This window comes from Bufo bufo, chromosome 7 (genome assembly GCF_905171765.1).
Source record: "Bufo bufo chromosome 7, aBufBuf1.1, whole genome shotgun sequence".
NCBI lineage: Eukaryota > Metazoa > Chordata > Amphibia > Anura > Bufonidae > Bufo > Bufo bufo.
The window spans coordinates 49,415,123-49,439,311 of record NC_053395.1 but is presented as its reverse complement, the minus strand read 5'-3'; the positions used below and the strand labels follow the sequence as shown (position 1 = coordinate 49,439,311).

Sequence of the window (24,189 nt, the reverse complement as noted above, 5' to 3'; positions counted from 1 at the left end):
GTATTTTACTGTTGCTATATGTAACATAGTAACATAGTACATAAGGCCGAAAAAAGACATTTGTCCATCCAGTTCGGCCTGTCACCCTGCAAGTTGATCCAGAGGAAGGCAAAAAAAACCCTGTGAGGTAGAAGCCAATTTTCCTCACTTTAGGGGAATAAAAAATTCCTTCCCGACTCCAATCAGGCAATCAGAATATCTCTCTGGATCAACGACCCCTCTCTAGTAGCTATAGCCTGTAATATTATTACGCTCCAGAAATACATCCAGGCCCCTCTTGAATTCCTTTATTGTACTCAACTATGTGTGCATATTTGTGTTGCCTAGTGCAATCCTATGTAGCATCCTTATCAAAAGCCTCACCCTCCTGTCCCTGTATAATGAACAGTTTATAATTTGACACGTTTTTCTCTATTTTCAGATACCAAAAACTGTCAGACGAAAAAAGATAAGTGTAGGCCAACCACAAGTAAACCACAAAGCAGCAAGAACATTTCCTGTCTTGTATCATCTAAGAAAGTGGAGTTTCCAATCACTCATGATGGAAAACTAGAAACTTCTAAGAAAGAAAGCGACAAAGATTTAGATAGTTGGAAGATAAATAACAAGAAGTCAATCCAGTCGCCAAGAACAGCTGAAGGAAACACATCGAAAACTAGAACATTGATAACAAGATATGGTTCGTCAGAGAGAAGACCTCAGGGCATTCCTAGCTCTAAAAAAGCCACATTTCAAGCATCTTCAGGAAAGACCAGGACAAGCAAAGATACATCTGATCAAGTCACACTGATGACAGAAAAACATTCTACCACTATAATGTCAGATGGTAGCAAGGCTCAACCTCTACTTGGTGAGGACACCATGTATAACATTACATCTAGTAACACAAGTACAAAGAGAGATCTGACCATACAGAGTAATATACAGCCTCCGAAGTACAGACGAGCAAGCAGTCCAGCCAGCTATGTGTTCTTCGCTCTTGAAAACAAAGAGTCATCAACCATTGATCAAGTGAATGAGTGTACCAAGAGATATTTACAAGATGGTTCTAGTGGTCCAAAGTTGAGAATCAGAAGAAGAGCATTCTCTGAGATGACAAACATCGAGTCACAGCGTTCTGGTGAAGGCAAAAACTATATTAGTTTTAATAGAACATCTTCACAACTTGCTTTACTTCAAGAACTTCTTTCAAATTCTGTGAATAATGTGACTTCTGGGTCACTGGACTCTCAGCCTTTTTCAAGCCGTGAGAATAGTGAAGAAACAAGAGCTCAATGTGGAGCAGATGATGAAGTCCATGGAGACCATACACACAAGAATGACTATGACAAATTGTGCTCTCAGCTGGATTGTGCAGCTGCAAAGACATCTGGTTACACCTGTTCATGTGGAGAGCACAGCGGCTACGAGACAGACTCTACATTAGATGAGGAATTTATCTTTTCAGATACTTCACTGGATCTAAGCCTGTCAGATGACGATGATTCTGATTCCTCCTCCAAATTTGATGTTTTAGGCAACTGTCCAGAATACAATAATGAGGAAGATAACCTTGACGTGATGGTATGTAATTTAGAGATCCTTAACATGGTATGTAATTTAGAGATCCACGTGAGCTCCAGAGGGAGCTGTAGAATCAGTGTGCACCACCTGTCAGTTCTGGCGGTCATCCCACTGAAGACCACAAAAAAAAAAAAAAAACATTTTTGTGCACATATATTTAAAAAATTCATATTTTATATGCCCATTATTATATAGATCAATATGTAATTTTAAGAAAACCCTTTTCATGTCGTCTCTTACCAACTTACATATTTATGGCTTACTGAGAGGCTCAATAGGGAAAGAGGCTGCACAGAACTGTTGAAGGAGGGTAATGGGATGCATGTTGTACAGATAGGTGAGGATCCTAGATGTGGGGGCTTCTCCTATATAATATATACCAAATATGTGTAATAATATGCCGTAAGTGTGTGAAGATGTGCAATAATATCCCTTTAAATGCATGCCTGCTATTAAAGGGGTTGTCCAAGTTATATTTATTGATTAGCAGAAGGACCCAGCTTCGCACGGGTATATTTCATCTATTTCATTTAATGTCTGTGTGTGCTGTTAAAAGATATCGACAGTATCCACTATAACAGTGACATCTACAGTACCCCGCCCTTTTAACAGTGACCTTCACAGCAGCCTTCCCCGTTAACAGTAACATCCACAGCGCCCACCCCGTTAAGTGATTTCCACAATAACGCGCTCCCTTAACAGTGACCTCTACAGAGCTCAGTTCCCTTAAAATGTGACCTCCACAACACCCCGCCCCCTTAACAGTGACCTCTACAGCACCCCGCCCCTTAACACTGACTTCCATAGTGGACCGTTCCCTTAACTGTGACCTCCACAGCAGCCTGCCCCTAGGGTGGACAGCGGTCCCGTTTTAGGCCAGATAGTCCAGCTTTCAGACTTCCTGTCCTCCGTCCGTCGCAGGGCCTGGACGGACACAGGGATGTTCTTTTGAACAGCTCACTCTCAGACAGCAGCACTCCCTTCCACCCCTGCAGCTGACAGAAGTTGATTTTTACCTTCATTTTTTCAATCCCTGTCGGCTGCGGAGTGGGAGGTGGTGTGACCTCACTAGATCGGGCCGTGGCTTAGCGGGACCTGGGGGCGGGGTTTTTAAGTCCGTCTTTTGTGGGTGGCCTGAATGGCCACCCTACCTGCCCCTGAACTGTGACCTCCACAGCACTCTGCTCCCTTAACAGTGTCATCCACAGCGCCCTGCCCCTTTAGGGCCACTTTCACACGGGCGAGAATACCGCGTGGGTGCAATGCATGAGGTGAACGCATTGCACCCGCACTGAATCCGGACCCATTCACTTCAATGGGGCTGTGCAGATGAGCGGTGATTTTCACGCATCACTTGTGCGTTGCGTGAAAATCGCAGCATGTTCTATATTCTGCGTTTTTCACGCAACGCAAGCCCCATAGAAATAAATGGGGCTGCGTAAAAATCGCAAGCATCCGCAAGAAAGTGCGGATGCGGTGCGATTTTTACGCATGGTTGCTAGGAGATGATATGGATGAGCAACCCTGGACCCCATTAAAGTCTATTCACTGTATTATTTTCCCTTATAAAATTTTTATAAGGGAAAAAATTTGCATTCTTAACCACCTCCGGACCGCCTAACGCAGGATCGCGTTCCGGAGGTGGCAGCGCTGCGCACAGTCACGCATATACGCGTCATCTCGCGATGGCCGAGATTTCCTTCCGCTCACAGGAACGGAAGGTAAGAGAGTTGATCTCCAGCCTGCCAGCGGCGATCGTTCGCTGGCAGGCTGGAGATGTGTTTTTTTTAACCCCTAACAGGTATATTAGACGCTGTTTTGATAACAGCGTCTAATATACCTGCTACCTGGTCCTCTGGTGGTCCCATTTGTTTGGATCGACCACCAGAGTACACAGGTAGCTCAGTAAAGTAGCACCAAGCACCACTACACTACACTACACCCCCCCCGTCACTTATTAACCCCTTATTAGCCCCTGATCACCCCATATAGACTCCCTGATCACCCCCCTGTCATTGATTACCCCCCTGTCATTGATCACCCCCCTGTAAAGCTCCATTCAGATGTCCGCATGATTTTTACGGATCCACTGATAGATGGATCGGATCCGCAAAACGCATCCGGACGTCTGAATGAAGCCTTACAGGGGCGTGATCAATGACTGTGGTGATCACCCCATATAGACTCCCTGATCACCCCCCTGTCATTGATTACCCCCCTGTCATTGATTACCCCCCTGTAAAGCTCCATTCAGACGTCCGCATGATTTTTACGGATCCACTGATAGATGGATCGGATCCGCAAAACGCATCCGGACGTCTGAATGAAGCCTTACAGGGGCATGATCAATGACTGTGGTGATCACCCCATATAGACTCCCTGATCACCCCCCTGTAAAGCTCCATTCAGATGTCCGCATGATTTTTACGGATGCACTGATAGATGGATCCGATCCGCAAAACGCATCCGGACGTCTGAATGAAGCCTTACAGGGGCATGATCAATGACTGTGGTGATCACCCCATATAGACTCCCTGATCACCCCCCTGTAAAGCTCCATTCAGATGTCCGCATGATTTTTACGGATGCACTGATAGATGGATCCGATCCGCAAAACGCATCCGGACGTCTGAATGAAGCCTTACAGGGGCATGATCAATGACTGTGGTGATCACCCCCCTGTCATTGATTACCCCCCTGTAAAGCTCCATTCAGATGTCCGCATGATTTTTACGGATGCACTGATAGATGGATCGGATCCGCAAAACGCATCCGGACGTCTGAATGAAGCCTTACAGGGGCATGATCAATGACTGTGGTGATCACCCCATATAGACTCCCTGATCACCCCCCTGTAAAGCGCCATTCAGATGTCCGCATGATTTTTACGGATGCACTGATAGATGGATCGGATCCGCAAAACGCATCCGGACGTCTGAATGAAGCCTTACAGGGGCGTGATCAATGACTGTGGTGATCACCCCATATAGATTCCCTGATCACCCCCCTGTAAAGCTCCATTCAGATGTCCGCATGATTTTTACGGATGCACTGATAGATGGATCGGATCCGCAAAACGCATCCGGACGTCTGAATGAAGCCTTACAGGGGCGTGATCAATGACTGTGGTGATCAACCCATATAGACTCCCTGATCACCCCCCTGTCATTGATTACCCCCCTGTCATTGATTACCCCCCCTGTAAAGCTCCATTCAGACGTCCGCATGATTTTTACGGATCCACTGATAGATGGATCGGATCCGCAAAACGCATCCGGACGTCTGAATGAAGCCTTACAGGGGCATGATCAATGACTGTGGTGATCACCCCATATAGACTCCCTGATCACCCCCCTGTAAAGCTCCATTCAGATGTCCGCATGATTTTTACGGATGCACTGATAGATGGATCGGATCCGCAAAACGCATCCGGACGTCTGAATAAAGCCTTACAGGGGCATGATCAATGACTGTGGTGATCACCCCATATAGACTCCCTGATCACCCCCCTGTAAAGCGCCATTCAGATGTCCGCATGATTTTTACGGATGCACTGATAGATGGATCCGATCCGCAAAACGCATCCGGACGTCTGAATGAAGCCTTACAGGGGCGTGATCAATGACTGTGGTGATCACCCCATATAGATTCCCTGATCACCCCCCTGTAAAGCTCCATTCAGATGTCCGCATGATTTTTACGGATGCACTGATAGATGGATCGGATCCGCAAAACGCATCCGGACGTCTGAATGAAGCCTTACAGGGGCGTGATCAATGACTGTGGTGATCAACCCATATAGACTCCCTGATCACCCCCCTGTCATTGATTACCCCCGTCATTGATTACCCCCCTGTAAAGCTCCATTCAGATGTCCGCATGATTTTTACGGATGCACTGATAGATGGATCGGATCCGCAAAACGCATACGGACGTCTGAATGAAGCCTTACAGGGGCGTGATCAATGACTGTGGTGATCACCCCATATAGACTCCCTGATCACCCCCCTGTCATTGATCACCCCCCTGTCATTGATTACCCCCCTGTAAAGCTCCATTCAGACGTCCGCATGATTTTTACGGATCCACTGATAGATGGATCGGATCCGCAAAACGCATACGGACGTCTGAATGAAGCCTTACAGGGGCGTGATCAATGACTGTGGTTATCACCCTATATAGACTCCCTGATCACCCCCCTGTCATTGATCACCCCCCTGTCATTGATCACCCCTCTGTAAGGCTCCATTCAGACATTTTTTTGGACCAAGTTAGTGGAATTTTTTTATTTTTTTCTTACAAAGTCTCATATTCCACTAACTTGTGTCAAAAAATAAAATCTCACATGAACTCACCATACCCCTCACGGAAACCAAATGCGGAAAGAAGACACCCCCAGGTATTCCGTGAGGGGCATATTGAGTCCATGAAAGATTGAAATTTTTGTCCCAAGTTAGCGGAACGGGAGACTTTGTGAGAAAAAAATTAAAAATATCAATTTCCGCTAACTTGTGCCAAAAAAAAAAAAATTCTATGAACTCGCCATGCCCCTCATTGAATACCTTGGGGTGTCTTCTTTCCAAAATGGGGTCACATGTGGGGTATTTATACTGCCCTGGCATTCTAGGGGCCCCAAAGCGTGAGAAGAAGTCTGGTATCCAAATGTCTAAAAATGCCCTCCTAAAAGGAATTTGGGCACCTTTGCGCATCTAGGCTGCAAAAAAGTGTCACACATCTGGTATCGCCGTACTCAGGAGAAGGTGGGGAATGTGTTTTGGGGTGTCATTTTACATATACCCATGCTGGGTGAGAGAAATATCTTGGTCAAATGCCAACTTTGTATAAAAAAATGGGAAAAGTTGTCTTTTGCCAAGATATTTCTCTCACCCAGCAAGGGTATATGTAAAATGACACCCCAAAACACATTCCCCAACTTCTCCTGAATACGGCGATACCACATGTGTGACACTTTTTTGCAGCCTAGGTGGGCAAAGGGGCCCACATTCCAAAGAGCACCTTTAGGATTTCACAGGTCATTTACCTACTTACCACACATTAGGGCCCCTGGAAAATGCCAGGGCAGTATAACTACCCCACAAGTGACCCCATTTTGGAAAGAAGACACCCCAAGGTATTCCGTGAGGGGCATGGCGAGTTCCTATAATTTTTTATTTTTTGTCACAAGTAAGTGGAAAATGCTGATTTTTTTTTTTTTTTCATACAAAGTCTCATATTCCACTAACTTGTGACAAAAAATAAAAACTTCCATGAACTCACTATGCCCATCAGCGAATACCTTGGGGTGTCTTCTTTCCAAAATGGGGTCACTTGTGGGGTAGTTATACTGCCCTGGCATTCTAGGGGCCCAAATGTGTGGTAAGGAGTTTGAAATCAAATTCTGTAAAAAATGACCTGTGAAATCCGAAAGGTGCTCTTTGGAATATGGGCCCCTTTGCCCACTTAGGCTGCAAAAAAGTGTCACACATCTGGTATTGCCGTACTCAGGAGAAGGTGGGGAATGTGTTTTGAGGTGTCATTTTACATATACCCATGCTGGGTGAGAGAAATATCTTGGCAAAAGACAACTTTTCCCATTTTTTTATACAAAGTTGGCATTTGACCAAGATATTTATCTCACCCAGCATGGGTATATGTAAAAAGACACCCCAAAACACATTCCTCAACTTCTCCTGAGTACGGAGATACCAGATGTGTGACACTTTTTTGCAGCCTAGGTGGGCAAAGGGGCCCATATTCCAAAGAGCACATTTCGGATTTCACAGGTCATTTTTTACAGAATTTGATTTCAAACTCCTTACCACACATTTGGGCCCCTAGAATGCCAGGGCAGTATAACTACCCCACAAGTGACCCCATTTTGGAAAGAAGACACCCCAAGGTATTTCGTGATGGGCATAGTGAGTTCATAGAAGTTTTTATTTTTTGTCACAAGTTAGTGGAATATGAGACTTTGCAAGAAAAAAAAAAAAAAAAAACAACAGCATTTTCCACTAACTTGTGACAAAAAATAAAAAGTTCTATGAACTCACTATGCCCATCAGCGAATACCTTAGGGTGTGTACTTTCCGAAATGGGGTCATTTGTGGGGTGTTTGTACTGTCTGGCCATTGTAGAACCTCAGGAAACATGACAGGTGCTCAGAAAGTCAGAGCTGCTTCAAAAAGCGGAAATTCACATTTTTGTACCATAGTTTGTAAACGCTATGGGCCAGATTTATCATTAGCTCAAGTCAGAATAATGGAGTGAAAAAGTCCCAAAAAAGTCCCAAACGCTAAAACTGCGCACAAATTTGCGACTTTTTTCTGCTCTGCACTATGCTCGCCAGTTTTCTGAAAGTGGGCGTGTTTTCTTATGTAAATGAATCTCTAGACAGATTTACTATTGGGACTATTTAAAAAAGTCGCAAAAAAGTCGCAAAAAAGTCCCAATTTCACTCCAGTGAGGACCATGCTTATCTTATGAGACTTTTTAATAGAACATGCGACTTTTTCATAAAAACGTGCGACTTTTTCGTAAAGATGTGCGAATTTTGTAAAGCTGCTTACTGACGGATAAACTGCTACCGTCAAACCACATTTATTACAGTCTTAAAGGGCCGATCATAAATCTGACTTGGCTAAAACTGACTTTAGCCATATGTGAAAGTGGAGTGAGCTGTCGGGGTAATGATAAATCTGGCCCTATAACTTTTACACAAACCATTTTTTTTTTACCCAAACATTTTTTTTTTATCAAAGACATGTAGAACTATAAATTTAGAGCAAAATTTCTATATGGATCTTGTTTTTTTTGCAAAATTTTACAACTGAAAGTGAAAAATGTCATTTTTTTGCAAAAAAATCGTTAAATTTCGATTAATAACAAAAAAAGTAAAAATGTCAGCAGCAATGAAATACCACCAAATGAAAGCTCTATTAGTGAGAAGAAAAGGAGGTAAAATTCATTTGGGTGGTAAGTTGCATGACCGAGCAATAAACGGTGAAAGTAGTGTAGGTCAGAAGTGTAAAAAGTGGCCTGGTCTTTCAGGGTGTTTAAGCACTGGGGGCTGAGGTGGTTAATACAGAATGCTTAGTAAAATGTGCCTTGAGGGGTTAAAAAAATAAAATAAATTAACTCACCTCATTCACTTGATCGCGCAGCCGTCATCGTCTTCTTTCAGGACCTGCAAAAGGACCTTTGATGACGTAATCACGCTCACCACGTGATCTATCTTAACCACCTCAGCCCCCAGTGCTTAAACACCCTGAAAGACCAGGCCACTTTTTACACTTCTGACCTACACTACTTTCACCGTTTATTGCTCGGTCATGCAACTTACCACCCAAATGAATTTTACCTCCTTTTCTTCTCACTAATAGAGCTTTCATTTGGTGGTATTTCATTGCTGCTGACATTTTTACTTTTTTTGTTATTAATCGAAATTTAACGATTTTTTTTGCAAAAAAATGACATTTTTCACTTTCAGTTGTAAAATTTTGCAAAAAAAACGACATCCATATAGAAATTTTGCTCTAAATTTATAGTTCTACATGTCTTTGATAAAAAAAAAATGTTTGGGTAAAAAAAAAATGGTTTGGGTAAAAGTTATAGCGTTTACAAACTATGGTACAAAAATGTGAATTTCCGCTTTTTGAAGCAGCTCTGACTTTCTGAGCACCTGTCATGTTTCCTGAGGTTCTACAATGCCCAGACAGTACAAACACCCCACAAATGACCCCATTTCTGAAAGTACACACCCTAAGGTATTCGCTGATGGGCATAGTGAGTTCATAGAACTTTTTATTTTTTGTCACAAGTTAGCGGAAAAAGATGATTTTTTTTTTTTTTTTTCTTACAAAGTCTCATATTCCACTAACTTGTGACAAAAAATAAAAAGTTCTATGAACTCACTATGCCCATCAGCGAATACCTTGGGGTCTCTTCTTTCCAAAATGGGGTCACTTGTGGGGTAGTTCTACTGCCCTGGCATTCTAGGGGCCCAAATGTGTGGTAAGGAGTTTGAAATCAAATTCTGTAAAAAATGACCTGTGAAATCCGAAAGGTGCTCTTTGGAATATGGGCCCCTTTGCCCACCTAGGCTGCAAAAAAGTGTCACACATCTGGTATCTCCGTACTCAGGAGAAGGTGGGGAATGTGTTTTGGGGTGTCATTTTATATATACCCATGCTGGGTGAGAGAAATATCTTGGCAAAAGACAACTTTTCCCATTTTTTTATACAAAGTTGTCATTTGACCAAGATATTTATCTCACCCAGCATGGGTATATGTAAAAAGACACCCCAAAACACATTCCTCAACTTCTCCTGAGTACGGGGATACCAGATGTGTGACACTTTTTTGCAGCCTAGGTGGGCAAAGGGGCCCATATTCCAAAGAGCACCTTTCGGATTTCACTCCTCATTTTTTCCTGAATTTGATTTCAAACTCCTTACCACACATTTGGGCCCCTAGAATACCAGGGCAGTATAACTACCCCACAAGTGACCCCATTTTGGAAAGAAGACACCCCAAGGTATTCCGTGAGGGGCATGGCGAGTTCCTAGAATTTTTTATTTTTTGTCACAAGTTAGTGGAAAATGATGATTTTTTTTTTTTTTTTTTTTTTTTTTCATACAAAGTCTCATATTCCACAAACTTGTGACAAAAAATAAAAAAACTTCCATGAACTCACTATGCCCATCAGCGAATACCTTGGGGTCTCTTCTTTCCAAAATGGGGTCACTTGTGGGGTAGTTATACTGCCCTGGCATTCTAGGGGCCCAAATGTGTGGTAAGTAGGTAAATGACCTGTGAAATCCGAAAGGTGCTCTTTGGAATGTGGGCCCCTTTGCCCACCTAGGCTGCAAAAAAGGGTCACACATCTGGTATCTCTGTATTCAGGAGAAGTTGAGGAATGTGTTTTGGGGTGTCTTTTTACATATACCCATGCTGGGTGAGATAAATATCTTGGTCAAATGCCAACTTTGTATAAAAAAATGGGAAAAGTTGTCTTTTGCCAAGATATTTCTCTCACCCAGCATGGGTATATGTAAAATGACACCCCAAAACACATTCCCCAACTTCTCCCGATTACAGAGATACCAGATGTGTGACACTTTTTTGCAGCCGAGGTGGGCAAAGGGGCCCATATTCAAAAGAGCACCTTTCGGATTTCACAGGTCATTTTTTACAGAATTTGATTTCAAACTCCTTACCACACATTTGGGCCCCTAGAATGCCAGGGCAGTATAACTACCCCACAAGTGACCCCATTTTGGAAAGAAGAGACCCCAAGGTATTCGCTGATGGGCATAGTGAGTTCATGGAAGTTTTTATTTTTTGTCACAAGTTAGTGGAATATGAGACTTTGTATGAAAAAAAAAAAAAAAAAAAAAATAAGCATTTTCCACTAACTTGTGACAAAAAATAAAAAATTCTAGGAACTCGCCATGCCCCTCACGGAATACCTTGGGGTGTCTTCCTTCCAAAATGGGGTCACTTGTGGGGTAGTTATACTGCCCTGGCATTTTCCAGGGGCCCTAATGTGTGGTAAGTAGGTAAATGACCTGTGAAATCCTAAAGGTGCTCTTTGGAATATGGACCCCTTTGCCCACCTAGGCTGCAAAAAAGTGTCACACATGTGGTATCGCCGTATTCAGGAGAAGTTGGGGAATGTGTTTTGGGGTGTCATTTTACATATACCCATGCTGGGTGAGAGAAATATCTTGGCAAAAGACAACTTTTCCCATTTTTTTATACAAAGTTGGCATTTGACCAAGATATTTCTCTCACCCAGCATGGGTATATGTAAAATGACACCCCAAAACACATTCCCCAACTTCTCCTGAGTACGGCGATACCAGATGTGTGACACTTTTTTGCAGCCTAGATGCGCAAAGGTGCCCAAATTCCTTTTAGGAGGGCATTTTTAGACATTTGGATACCAGACTTCTTCTCACGCTTTGGGGCCCCTAGAATGCCAGGGCAGTATAAATACCCCACATGTGACCCCATTTTGGAAAGAAGACACCCCAAGGTATTCAATGAGGGGCATGGCGAGTTCATAGAATTTTTTTTTTTTTTGGCACAAGTTAGCGGAAATTGATATTTTTAATTTTTTTCTCACAAAGTCTCCCGTTCCGCTAACTTGGGACAAAAATTTCAATCTTTCATGGACTCAATATGCCCCTCACGGAATACCTGGGGGTGTCTTCTTTCCGAAATGGCGTGACATGTGGGGTATTTATACTGCCCTGGCATTCTAGGGGCCCTAAAGCGTGAGAAGAAGTCTGGAATATAAATGTCTAAAAATTTTTACGCATTTGGATTCCGTGAGGGGTATGGTGAGTTCATGTGAGATTTTATTTTTTGACACAAGTTAGTGGAATATGAGACTTTGTAAGAAAAAAAAAAAAATTCTGCTAACTTGGGCCAAAAAAATATCTGAATGGAGCCTTACAGAGGGGTGATCAATGACAGGGGGGTGATCAATGACAGGGGGGTGATCAATGACAGGGGGGTGATCAATGACAGGGGGGTGATCAATGACAGGGGGGTAATCAATGACAGGGGGGTGATCAATGACAGGGGGGTGATCAATGACAGGGGGGTGATCAATGACAGGGGGGTAATCAATGACAGGGGGGTGATCAGGGAGTCTATATGGGGTGATCACCACAGTCATTGATCACGCCCCTGTAAGGCTTCATTCAGACGTCCGGATGCGTTTTGCGGATCCGATCCATCTATCAGTGGATCCGTAAAAATCATGCGGACATCTGAATGGAGCTTTACAGGGGGGTAATCAATGACAGGGGGGTAATCAATGACAGGGGGGTGATCAGGGAGTCTATATGGGGTGATCACCACAGTCATTGATCATGCCCCTGTAAGGCTTCATTCAGACGTCCGGATGCGTTTTGCGGATCCGATCCATCTATCAGTGCATCCGTAAAAATCATGCGGACATCTGAATGGAGCTTTACAGGGGGGTAATCAATGACAGGGGGGTGATCACCACAGTCATTGATCATGCCCCTGTAAGGCTTCATTCAGACGACCGGATGCGTTTTGCGGATCCGATCCATGTATCAGTGCATCCGTAAAAATCATGCGGACATCTGAATGGAGCTTTACAGGGGGGTGATCAGGGAGTCTATATGGGGTGATCACCACAGTCATTGATCATGCCCCTGTAAGGCTTCATTCAGACGTCCGGATGCGTTTTGCGGATCCGATCCATCTATCAGTGCATCCGTAAAAATCATGCGGACATCTGAATGGAGCTTTACAGGGGGGTAATCAATGACAGGGGGGTAATCAATGACAGGGGGGTGATCAGGGAGTCTATATGGGGTGATCACCACAGTCATTGATCATGCCCCTGTAAGGCTTCATTCAGACGTCCGGATGCGTTTTGCGGATCCGATCCATCTATCAGTGCATCCGTAAAAATCATGCGGACATCTGAATGGAGCTTTACAGGGGGGTAATCAATGACAGGGGGGTGATCACCACAGTCATTGATCATGCCCCTGTAAGGCTTCATTCAGACGACCGGATGCGTTTTGCGGATCCGATCCATGTATCAGTGCATCCGTAAAAATCATGCGGACATCTGAATGGAGCTTTACAGGGGGGTAATCAATGACAGGGGGGTAATCAATGACAGGGGGGTGATCAGGGAGTCTATATGGGGTGATCACCACAGTCATTGATCATGCCCCTGTAAGGCTTCATTCAGACGTCCGGATGCGTTTTGCGGATCCGATCCATCTATCAGTGCATCCGTAAAAATCATGCGGACATCTGAATGGAGCTTTACAGGGGGGTAATCAATGACAGGGGGGTGATCACCACAGTCATTGATCATGCCCCTGTAAGGCTTCATTCAGACGACCGGATGCGTTTTGCGGATCCGATCCATGTATCAGTGCATCCGTAAAAATCATGCGGACATCTGAATGGAGCTTTACAGGGGGGTAATCAATGACAGGGGGGTAATAAATGACAGAGGGGTGATCAGGGAGTCTATATGGGGTGATCACCACAGTCATTGATCATGCCCCTGTAAGGCTTCATTCAGACGTCCGGATGCGTTTTGCGGATCCGATCCATCTATCAGTGCATCCGTAAAAATCATGCGGACATCTGAATGGAGCTTTACAGGGGGGTAATCAATGACAGGGGGGTGATCACCACAGTCATTGATCATGCCCCTGTAAGGCTTCATTCAGACGACCGGATGCGTTTTGCGGATCCGATCCATGTATCAGTGCATCCGTAAAAATCATGCGGACATCTGAATGGAGCTTTACAGGGGGGTAATCAATGACAGGGGGGTAATCAATGACAGGGGGGTGATCAGGGAGTCTATTTGGGGTGATCACCACAGTCATTGATCACGCCCCTGTAAGGCTTCATTCAGACGTCCGGATGCGTTTTGCGGATCCGATCCATCTATCAGTGGATCCGTAAAAATCATGCGGACGTCTGAATGGAGCTTTACAGGGGGTTGATCAATGACAGGGGGGTAATCAATGACAGGGGGGTGATCAGGGAGTCTATATGGGGTGATCAGGGGTGATCAGGGGCTAATAAGGGGTTAATAAGTGACGGGGGGGGGGGGGGGGTGTAGTGTAGTGGTGCTTGGTGCTACTTTACTGAGCTACCTGTGTCCTCTGGTGGTCGATCTAAACAAAGGGGACCACCAGAGGACCAGGTAGCAGGTATATTAGACGCTGTTATCAAAACAGCGTCTAATATACCTGTTAGGGGTTAAAAAAAACACATCTCCAGCCTGCCAGCGAACGATCGCCGCTGGCAGGCTGGAGATCAACTCTCTTACCTTCCGTTCCTGTGAGCGCGCGCGCCTGTGTGCGCGCGTTCACAGGAAGTCTCGCGGCTCGCGAGATGACGCGTATATGCGTGACTGTGCGCAGCGCTGCCACCTCCGGAACGCGATCCTGCGTTAGGCGGTCCGGAGGTGGTTAATTCAGAAGGACCTGCGCTGACGTCACCACGCTCACCACGTGGTGAGCGCGATTACATCATCAAAGGTCCTTTTGCAGGTCCTGAAAGAAGAAGAAAGAAGACGAAGAATGAGGTGAGTTAATTAATTTATTTTTTTAACCCCTCAAGGCACATTTTACTAAGCATTCTGTATTAAGAATGCTATTATTTTCCCTTATAAAAATGTTATAAGGGAAAATAATAAAATATACACAAAACGGAACCAAACCCATTCAGGTCTGGGTACCACATTCAGTTTTTTATCACGCTCGTGCAAAATGCATTGCACTCACACGGAAAAAAACTGAACAACGCAACGCAATCGCAGTCAAAACTGACTGAAATTGCGTGCGCACTCGCATGGGTTTTCCGCAATGCAACCGGGAGGCATCCAGAGCAAATCCGGGACGCCCGTCTAAAAGAGGCCTAAAGTTGACTTGCAGCAGTGAAGAAAAATGTCTGGGTTGTTATGGAAACCTGGTGTAAAACTGTGTGTATGCGGAGACTAAGGGCCTGCGAGCTTCTATTGGCTTATAAGGGACATGTGACCGTGTGTATGACAGTTGGGATATAAAGTTGGGATATGAAGAGAAAGACCTGCAGGCTTCTATTGGCTAATGTTAGTCATGTGATGTGCCATATTTGAATTTTTTGGGAATATGTCAGGAATGGTACGTGCTAGAGAGCTGAGACCCGGTTTACAACCTTCCCGGACACCTACTTTAGAGGACATACATAAATACATACACACACACACAGCTTTATATATTAGATGACCTATTCTCCGGATCGCTCCTATAGAAGTGTATAGGAACGAGCCGGTTGCAGATGCGATGGCGAGCAGGTAAACAATGAAGAGGAGGCAGCCCTGGTCGGTGGGGGTGCCGGGTGTCAGACCCCCGTCGATCTGATATTGATGACCTATCCAACCCCTTTAAAGGAGTATTCCGGTTATTTCAAGCTATTCTCTATCCACACAATAGGGGATACCTAGAAGATTGGTGGTGGTCCTACAGCTGGAACTCTCACTAATCATGGGTGACCCTGCAAGGCCCCCCCAAAATGAATGGAATGGCAGATTGGGCAGAGCTCTCTACTCTGCCATCTCCAGCAGTCCCATAGAGATAAAAGGAGCGGCAGTGCGCTTATCTAACTTGTCGCTCTTTTCATTTCAGTGCCTGCCTTAGGTACAAGCAGGGGTGCACCACCAAGGAGGCCAGGTGAGGCGATCGCCTCAGGCAGCACCAGATAGGGGCAAGAGGGGGGGCAGCCGAAGGGCCATGGGCTAAAGGTAAGGGGTTAGGTTAAGAAATTGGCATTGGGGATGGGGCTAGATGCACCCCTGGGTTCAAGGCCCCTATTTTAATGGTCCCACCTATAGGACCCCCACCAATCTAATAGGCTTTCCCTATCCTGTGGATAGGTAATAGCTTAAAATAACTGGGAATACCCCTTTTAACAAAAATTGTATTTTTCTTTATTCTAGGAAAAATCCAAGCATCAGATTCACAGGCAGAGAAGAGTGGAATCTTGTAGTGAAAATTCAAGTGTCTTTCAGCGCTCATTAGCCGCAATCAACAATGGAGATGACAGAACGCTTAGGATTTTGTGCCAGTCCCATTTCTTTTTACCTAGGTATAATATATCCTATGATATATCTTATGTTACTACACATATAAATCCTATAGAACACATTTCATGTAAAATCAATAATCACATGACTGTAGACATTCTCTGGTTTATGTTGCAATGTTGACTTACCAAGGGCATGCATGGAAATGTATATACACATAATATATCTAGTGTTGTGTATAATCAATAACTCATTATTTTCAGTGTAACAGATGAAGAAGGAAAAACGCTTTTACATCATGCGGCCGAACAGGATAATCCAAGTATTTGTCAGGTACAATGAAATGTCTGTTCTTAAAGGGCCATCTGTCAGCTGATTTGTACCTATGACGCCGGCTGACCTGTCACATGTGCGCTTGGCAGCTGAAGACATCTGTGTTGGTCCCAACTTAAAACTTCCATCATTTAGGACTAATATCTTTGTCCTATTCAACAGAGGAGAACAATTGAACCCACCGTGAGTTAACATTTAGGGTCACGTGAGGGTAAGTAAAGGGTTTAGCCACCGAGAGGTGGGGTCGCCCCTTTCGGGGCGGGTGCTCTGCCTGTAGGCAGGGGTAGACACCTTAGGGTATCAATAGGGATACTTATTCCTCCTGACCTCACTGGATCTCACTTAGAAAACATCTAACTGTAAGTGCTACACCTCTTACCTTCCTTATCATATGACCTTCTGCTTTGAAGTCCACGGTGGGTATTGTTTCTACCTTTAATCTGGCAATTGATAATATCAAAAAATATATCAGATTGATATTGTCAAGTGAAATTATATCAGAAATTTGGAAAATTATACCTCTATTAACATTACCTATTAAAAGTTAAATTTTATTGAACAGCTTACAATTTCTGTGACATATTGATGATAGCTCTTCAGCATATTATATGACACTCTGTGATTGGGCCCATGTTCATATGTGCCCGCATTGCTGAGAAACATGAAGTTTTACTGTATGCAAATGAGCCTCTAGGAGCAAAGGGGGCGTTGCCATTACACCTAGAGGCTCTGCTCTCTCTGCAACTGCCACACCCACTTTGATTGACAGGGCCAGGGTGGGAGGAGCTATAAACTATCTGGGTGTTGTTAGGGGCAGTGCTGGAGCTGTGGCAGAGGAAGTGCTACCTACAGGATGGAAACAAACCAGAGAGATTGGTTCACATGGTCAAAAAAAGTCAGGAGGGTCCAAATTGAAAATAAAAAACCATGGGGAAGATGCACATGAGGTAAGCACCTACATGAGAATACATTAAAAACCTAAACACCACATTAATCCTGTAAAGCCCCTTTAAGGGCTCATGCACACGACCATATGAATTTTGTGGTCCGCAAAAAATACAGATGACGTCCGTGTGCAGTCCTATCCTTGTCCGTAATGCAGACAATAATAGGACATGTTCTATTTTTCTGCGGAACGGAAATGGAATGCACACAAAGTATCTTCAGCTTTTTTGCGGTCCCATTGAAATGAATGGTTTCGTATACGGTCCACAAAAAATCGTGTGCATGAGCCCTAAAGTGGTTTTCCAGGTTTATGGCTGGTTTTATCCAGCCCCTGGAGCGTGCGATACCTGTTGAATAAATCCTATTCACCTTCTCCCTGCCACTCCGGTGTCCTGGCTCTGTTCAGTGACCTTCTGATCCCCGGTCTGTTTCCTTTCGGACGGGGTCACGTGCACAGATGCAGCTAATGACTGGACTCGGCAGCATGTCACATGCCGCTGGGGGCCACGTCACTGCTGAAATCACTCATTGGCTGCATCAGCGCACTTGACCCCGTTTGGAAGCAAACAGACCGGGGATCAGAATATCACTGAACAGAGTCAGCATTGATTTTTGTCCAACCAAATCCCGCCATATTTGCCGATTAGCGGCCGGATCTCCATCCGACCCCATTATAGTCAATGAGGCCGGCGGGCATCCCAGTAAAATCCAACACTGCCGAATCCAGAGAACTCCAGGCGGAACAGCCTGCCGTCGGTGTGAAAAAGGCCTAACCACATTTTTCTACTGTATAATACAGGTGCTCTTGGACACAAATATTGGCCTGGTGAACATGGACCAGCGGGACACGTTTGGGAAGACTGCTTTACACTATGCTGGAAAAAAAGGAAATCCAAAAACTATAAAGACGCTTATGGACAATGGTGCAAACTTGGAAATCTGATGAATATCTGTAAATAGGTCAATTATAAATGTGACACATTTCATGGTTTAACGTGTAGTTTTTAATGTCCCCGGGTATAGGTGTTACTTCTCACATTACAACCCATTAGTAAAAGAGTGCCCCCATATCAATTACTTTTAGAAATTCAAGTTCTGTTTGCAAATCACATCAGTCTGAGGCATCTGGTCACATTTATGTCCGAAATTCCATCATGATGGGAAAAATAACGCAGCATATTTCATTATTCTTCCTGTCGCAACGATGGACCCAATATAAAAGTCAGTGGGGTCTATTGGACATCTCTGGTGATACAGAAGGCTGTTATTTTTGTTTGTTCTAATAAGCCTGAAATATACTCTGCATTGTGATGTCACACATGTATTTCTATAGAGGAGATGATAACTGGAAATGCGCCTACCGACTCCGGTCAAACTGTGTTGTATCTTTTGCTGCCATTTGGTCTTTGCAGTGATCCACTGTAAATAAGTAATAAATGAAACATTTTGTGATTTTCATTGTTTCTTACAAGTTAGGTATGATCGGCTTGATTGCCCATTGTCCATTATCACTCTCGCCTATGCCATAGATCAGGGTTCCCTGACCAATGGCTTGGGAGACCCCTGGGCACGCTGCAGCGGCTCCACACATGGTGGCAGTTTTAAACAGGCACTGGACTTTCAACAAACTTTGCATAGATGAACAGTACACGTAAATAAAAGACACTTTGTTATATATGTAATTCAAGAAAAATTACCCTTTTCCACTTGTGAGCGGCTTCTTCTCCTCCCCTGCCTTCTGAAATGATCATTCATTCATGATTCACTGGGAAAATCCATCTTGAGAAACTAGATGGATCACCAGCTCACTAAGGATTGAGGTTACAAGCTGACTGCAGAGGTCTATGGAGAGGGGAAGGGGGAGGAGTGAGCTGCTGCAGGGAGTCAGAGGTAGAAAGACACAGGGATGCTGCTGAAGGTTCTACCTTTCTATCTCACCCGAAAGCTACATGCACACGACCGCACTGTGTTTTGCAGTCCGCAAATTACGGAAGCTGCCCGTGTGCGTTCCGCTATTTGCGGAATGGAATGGAACGGGCCGCCTATAATAGAAATGCCTATTCTTGTCTGCAAAATGGACAAGAATAGGACATGTTCTATTTTTTTTTTTGCAGGGCTACGGAACAGAGCAACGGCCCCATTGAAGTGAATGGGTTCCGCATCCGAACCGCAAAAAATGCGGCTGGGATGCGGACCTAAAGAATGGTTGTGAGAATGAGGCCTAATGCTGGAATTAGAGCTACACTGCTCATTACTGCTGTATAGTGTCCTCTGTGCTGCTGCTCCACCAACTAGCTCAGGGAAAACAAGGGAATTCCAATTAGGGATGGAGCCTGCAAAGGGGGAACTGGCGAAAAGTGCAAGACAGAAACCATATCATAGTCAGAAATGGTGCTCGTCCTCATGTATGCACACATGTGACAGCTTAGGACTGCTTTACAAGATCATGATCGACTGGGAAAAGCTGTCTGTGTGTCTGCTGGATCTCCCGGGCTGACCGTGCTAGCCTGAACTGACTGTATCGTAGTGTTTTATGAAGGCAGTCAATTCATATCTGATTGCGGATCTATTGTACTGAACTCACATGAACAAGGAGGTTGTCCCCACCCCAAAGGAAGATCCCAGGTAATCAGCTGATCCTGCTCAATGGAGATCCTTACATCCTGAGGAAGTTGGCGCACGTGAGAGTGGTCCACATGGACCTTGCTATATTGTATTGCCTTATTATTGGTTCTCCACAGCGCTGACTGTAAATGGCCTACATTGGTAATTTTTGGAGCCTACATGTATTTAGGGTCGTTGCTCCATACTTTTTTGCTCAGGTATTGTTCTGTAAAGTCTCCAATAACAGATGATTATCTTACCAATTGTTTGTTGTATTGCCCTCTTTGTCCCCTGATGAACCTTTATCAACCTACTTGGGGAAACGCGTCGGCATTCAGGGTATTATTTCTTTTAAAATTTTGGTAGGGCCTCTAGGGGCATATTAGGCTTAGGTACGAGGACAGAGGGCATCCACCATCAGGGTGTGAATCTTGGCTGAGACACTATCTAGGGTTCCGACAGGGTCAGATTTCCCGCTATATAGCCCTTATTGCCCAGTTTATCACTGATTATCGGTATAGCAGTGCTACGTTGGGATATACAGTGATAGCCCTAATTGGGCTCTTTTTATATAATATATATTAAAAGTTATGTTTTAATTGGTTTTGGCTTTCTGTGATAATAATCAGCTGATCAGCCTGGCTACTGAAACCACCAGTCATCAGTATCACACGTGACTATTCAAAGTCAGTGGTCAACCGTGTAGTTAATACATGTGGGACTCTAAATCCTTAACCCTTTCAAACCCGGGCCAGTTTTCTCCCTCCTGCCCAGGCCATTTTTTCCAAATCTGACATGCGTCACTTTATGTGGTTATAACTTTAAATCGCTTTTACTTATCCAGGCCATTCTGAGATTGCTTTCTCGTCACATATTGTACATATTTTTAAAAAAATACCAAATTTACAAAAAATGTGGAAAAATTTCCAAATTTCTATTTCTCTACTTTTATAATACATAGTAATAACTCAAAAAATAGTTATTACTTTACATTCCCCATATGTCTACTTCATGTTTGGATCATTTTGTGAATGCCATTTTATTTTTTGGGGACTTTAGAAGGCTTAGGGGTACTTTCACACTAGCGTTCTTCTTTTCTGGTATTGAGTTCCGTCCTAGAGGCTCAATACCGGAAAAGAACTGATCAGTTTTATCCTAATGTATTGTGAATGGCGAGAAATCCGTTCAGGAAGTCTTCAGTTCAGTCTTTTTGCCTTTTCAGGATGGAGATAATACGGCAGCATGCTGCGGTTTAATCTCCATCCAAAATTCCGGAACACTTGCCGGAATGCCGGATCCGGCATTTTTTCCCATTGAAATGCATTAATGCCGGATCCGGCCCCGAGTGTTCCGGCATAACAGATACAGCATGTGCATGCTCAGACCTCAAAAAATTTGAAAAAAAAAATTTGCCGGATCAGTTTTTCCGGATGACACCGGAAAGACGGATCTGGCATTGCAATGCATTTGTCATACGGATCCTGATCCGTTTGACAAATGCCATAAGTTTGCATACGTTTTGAAGGATCCGGCAGGCAGTTTCGGCGACGGAACTCCCTGCCGGAATCCTCTGCCGCAAGTGTGAAAGTACCCTTAGAAGTTTAGAAGCAAATCTTGAAATTTTTATGAAAATTTCCAAAACCCACTTTTTAATGACCAGTTTAGGTCTGAAGTCACCTTGTGGGGCTTACATAATAGAAACCACCCAAAAATGAGCCAATTTTAGAAACTACACCCCTCAAGGTATTTAAAACTGATTTTACAAACATTGTTAACTCTTTAGGTGGCCACAAGAATAAATGGAAAATGGAGATGAAATTTCGGAATTCACAAAAAATTTTCAGCGCGGACAGCGGCACATAAAGGGTTAATGTGCTGGCATCTGTGTTTTCACCGATGCCGGCGCATACAGCAGGGATCCGGCTATCAGTCACTGCTGGATCCCTGCCACTGATCGGGCGGGCGCAGCTCCTGCACCCGCCCGATCAGCCCGCCGTAATAGTACGGGTGGCAAGTCACATCCCGCTGCACAGTACTATTACGGCGCTGGTCGGGAAGGGGTTAAAGGGGCAGTCTCACTTTAACAAAAGGCAGTTATCATGTAGAAAAAGTTAATTAATACAAGGCACTTACTAAATGGATTAGGATGGTCTATATAGGCCCCTTAAACTCATTTTCAGTCACTATACACGGCTCGCATCCAGGGGTTATGGCTAGGGCTGAGCGAATAGAGATGTTTGTTATGCTGTTTCTGTGTACAGCATTAAAATGTATGGGCTCCGTGTAGGAAAACTTTGTCTCGCCAAAGTTGCACGAGACTTCGGTAAATGACTTCGGCATTCCTATCTGCGTATTTAAAAATAGGAATCCGAATGCCGAAGTCATTTACCAAGACAAGGTTTTTCTACACGGAGCGCATACATTTTAATGCTGTACGGAAACAGCATTACAAACAAAGTTTTTAACGAATCGACTTCGGATCTATTATCCGAAGCTCAATTCGCTGAACCCTAGTTATGGCCACCGCTGCAGTTCAGATACAAGGTGGCAGGGATGGGAGCTGCTGCACAGGCATGCCCATCCACGGTCCCGGCCACCAGACAGGTCAGCTCTCTTTCCTATAGTGTGCAGGCACTGCTGCTGGATTGTAGGGTGGTCATAACCATGGAAACGAGCAGTGTATAATGTAATGGAAAAATGAATCCAGCCAGCAAAGGAGGCATCATGGAGAATCACAATACATTAGTAAGTGCCTTGTATTAACTGTCTCTACATGATAAATGCCTTTTGCAGAAGGGAGACACCCTCCATTAAATATTCTTATGATGCGAGAACCCCTTTAAATTACTTTATGAATTATTAATATCATTTTACACAAGAAACAACAGGAACAGTATCAAGTACATTTTATTTCATGACCTCAACAATAATGTTCTTTGGCAGACATAGGTTTACATTTTAATGACCTGTAACAATTAAAACCAACAAAAAACCAACAAAGTGTAATAAACTAGAGCACTACAAGTACTTTAAAAACACAAATTCCCTCTCGGTTGTCTGGCCGAGTACATTTTTTATAATAAGTCGGTCTCACCTTACCCCCTGTCCCCTGACATTCCCATGCTTCCAGGTCTCCCGTCTGGCTGAGTAGTCATTTCCTGTGTAGTGAGACTGGCGGGGAACCAGGAAGCACTTGTGCCTCGGTAAGGCGAGTATTACTTATTTTATTAATTTACACTAGGGATGAGCGAATCGACTTCGGATGAAACATCCAAAGTCGATTTGCATAAAACTTTGTTCCAATACTGTACGAAGCAGGAGCTCCGTACAGTATTAGAATGTATTGGCTCCGATGAACCAAAGTTATTGCTTCGCAAAGTCTCGCGAGACTTCAGGTAATAACTTCATAAAATAATTTATACTGTAAAAAAAACTAATTTTCCGAACTCTGGTTAAGTTCCAAGCAATAACCTCGGCTCATCAGAGCCAATACATTCTAATACTGTACAGAGCTCCTGCTCCGTACAGTATTGGAACGAAGTTTTATGCGAATCGACTTTGGATGTTTCATCCGAAGTCGATTCGCTCATCCCTAATTTACACCATTGTAAGCAATTTTTATTTTATTTTACACCATTTTGAAATATTAAAAGGCAGCACAATCTCTTTAAAGGGGTTGGCCCATCTTGTACATTGGGGGCATATCGTTAGGCTATGCCCCCAATGTCAGAGAGGTGCGGTTCCCACCTCTGGAACACAGTCCGCAAAGTGAAGGAAGGTGCACCGCGCCTGCGTGGTCTTCCTCTATTCATTTCTATGGGACTGCCGAAAACAGCCAAGCGCTGGCTCAGCTATTTCTGTCACCCCATAGAAGTGAATGGAGCAGTACCCGCGCTTCCCATTCATTTCAATGGGACTTCCAAAAATAGCCGAGTGTGCTGCTTGGCTATTTATGGCACTTCCATAGAAATTAACGGAGGGCGGCCGCACATGCGCAGTGCTCCCTCTTTCACTTTGTGGGCTTCCTTCTAAAGCGATATGCCTCCAATGTACAAGATGGGACACGCCCTTTCATTTCCAGTGTTCTATTATATTGTACAATGTGGTTTTCGCCCTGTGTTGCTTTATCATAAAACATATTGATGCATGACATATGATAG

General features: G+C 44.1%; 1 protein-coding gene across 1 annotated transcript in view; it reads left to right on the top strand.

The window, feature by feature from the left end:
- LOC121008747 overlaps positions 1–18,690 on the top strand; it is a 52,761-nt gene extending 34,071 nt beyond the window's left edge. The window contains exons 6-9 of the mRNA XM_040441442.1: positions 422–1,563; positions 16,061–16,209; positions 16,411–16,480; positions 18,225–18,690. Of these exons, the coding sequence (XP_040297376.1) occupies positions 422–1,563; positions 16,061–16,209; positions 16,411–16,480; positions 18,225–18,368 (1,505 nt within the window). The 3' untranslated portion in view covers positions 18,369–18,690. The remainder of the gene's footprint in view (positions 1–421; positions 1,564–16,060; positions 16,210–16,410; positions 16,481–18,224) is intronic.
- The last annotated feature ends 5,499 nt before the right edge of the window (positions 18,691–24,189 follow it).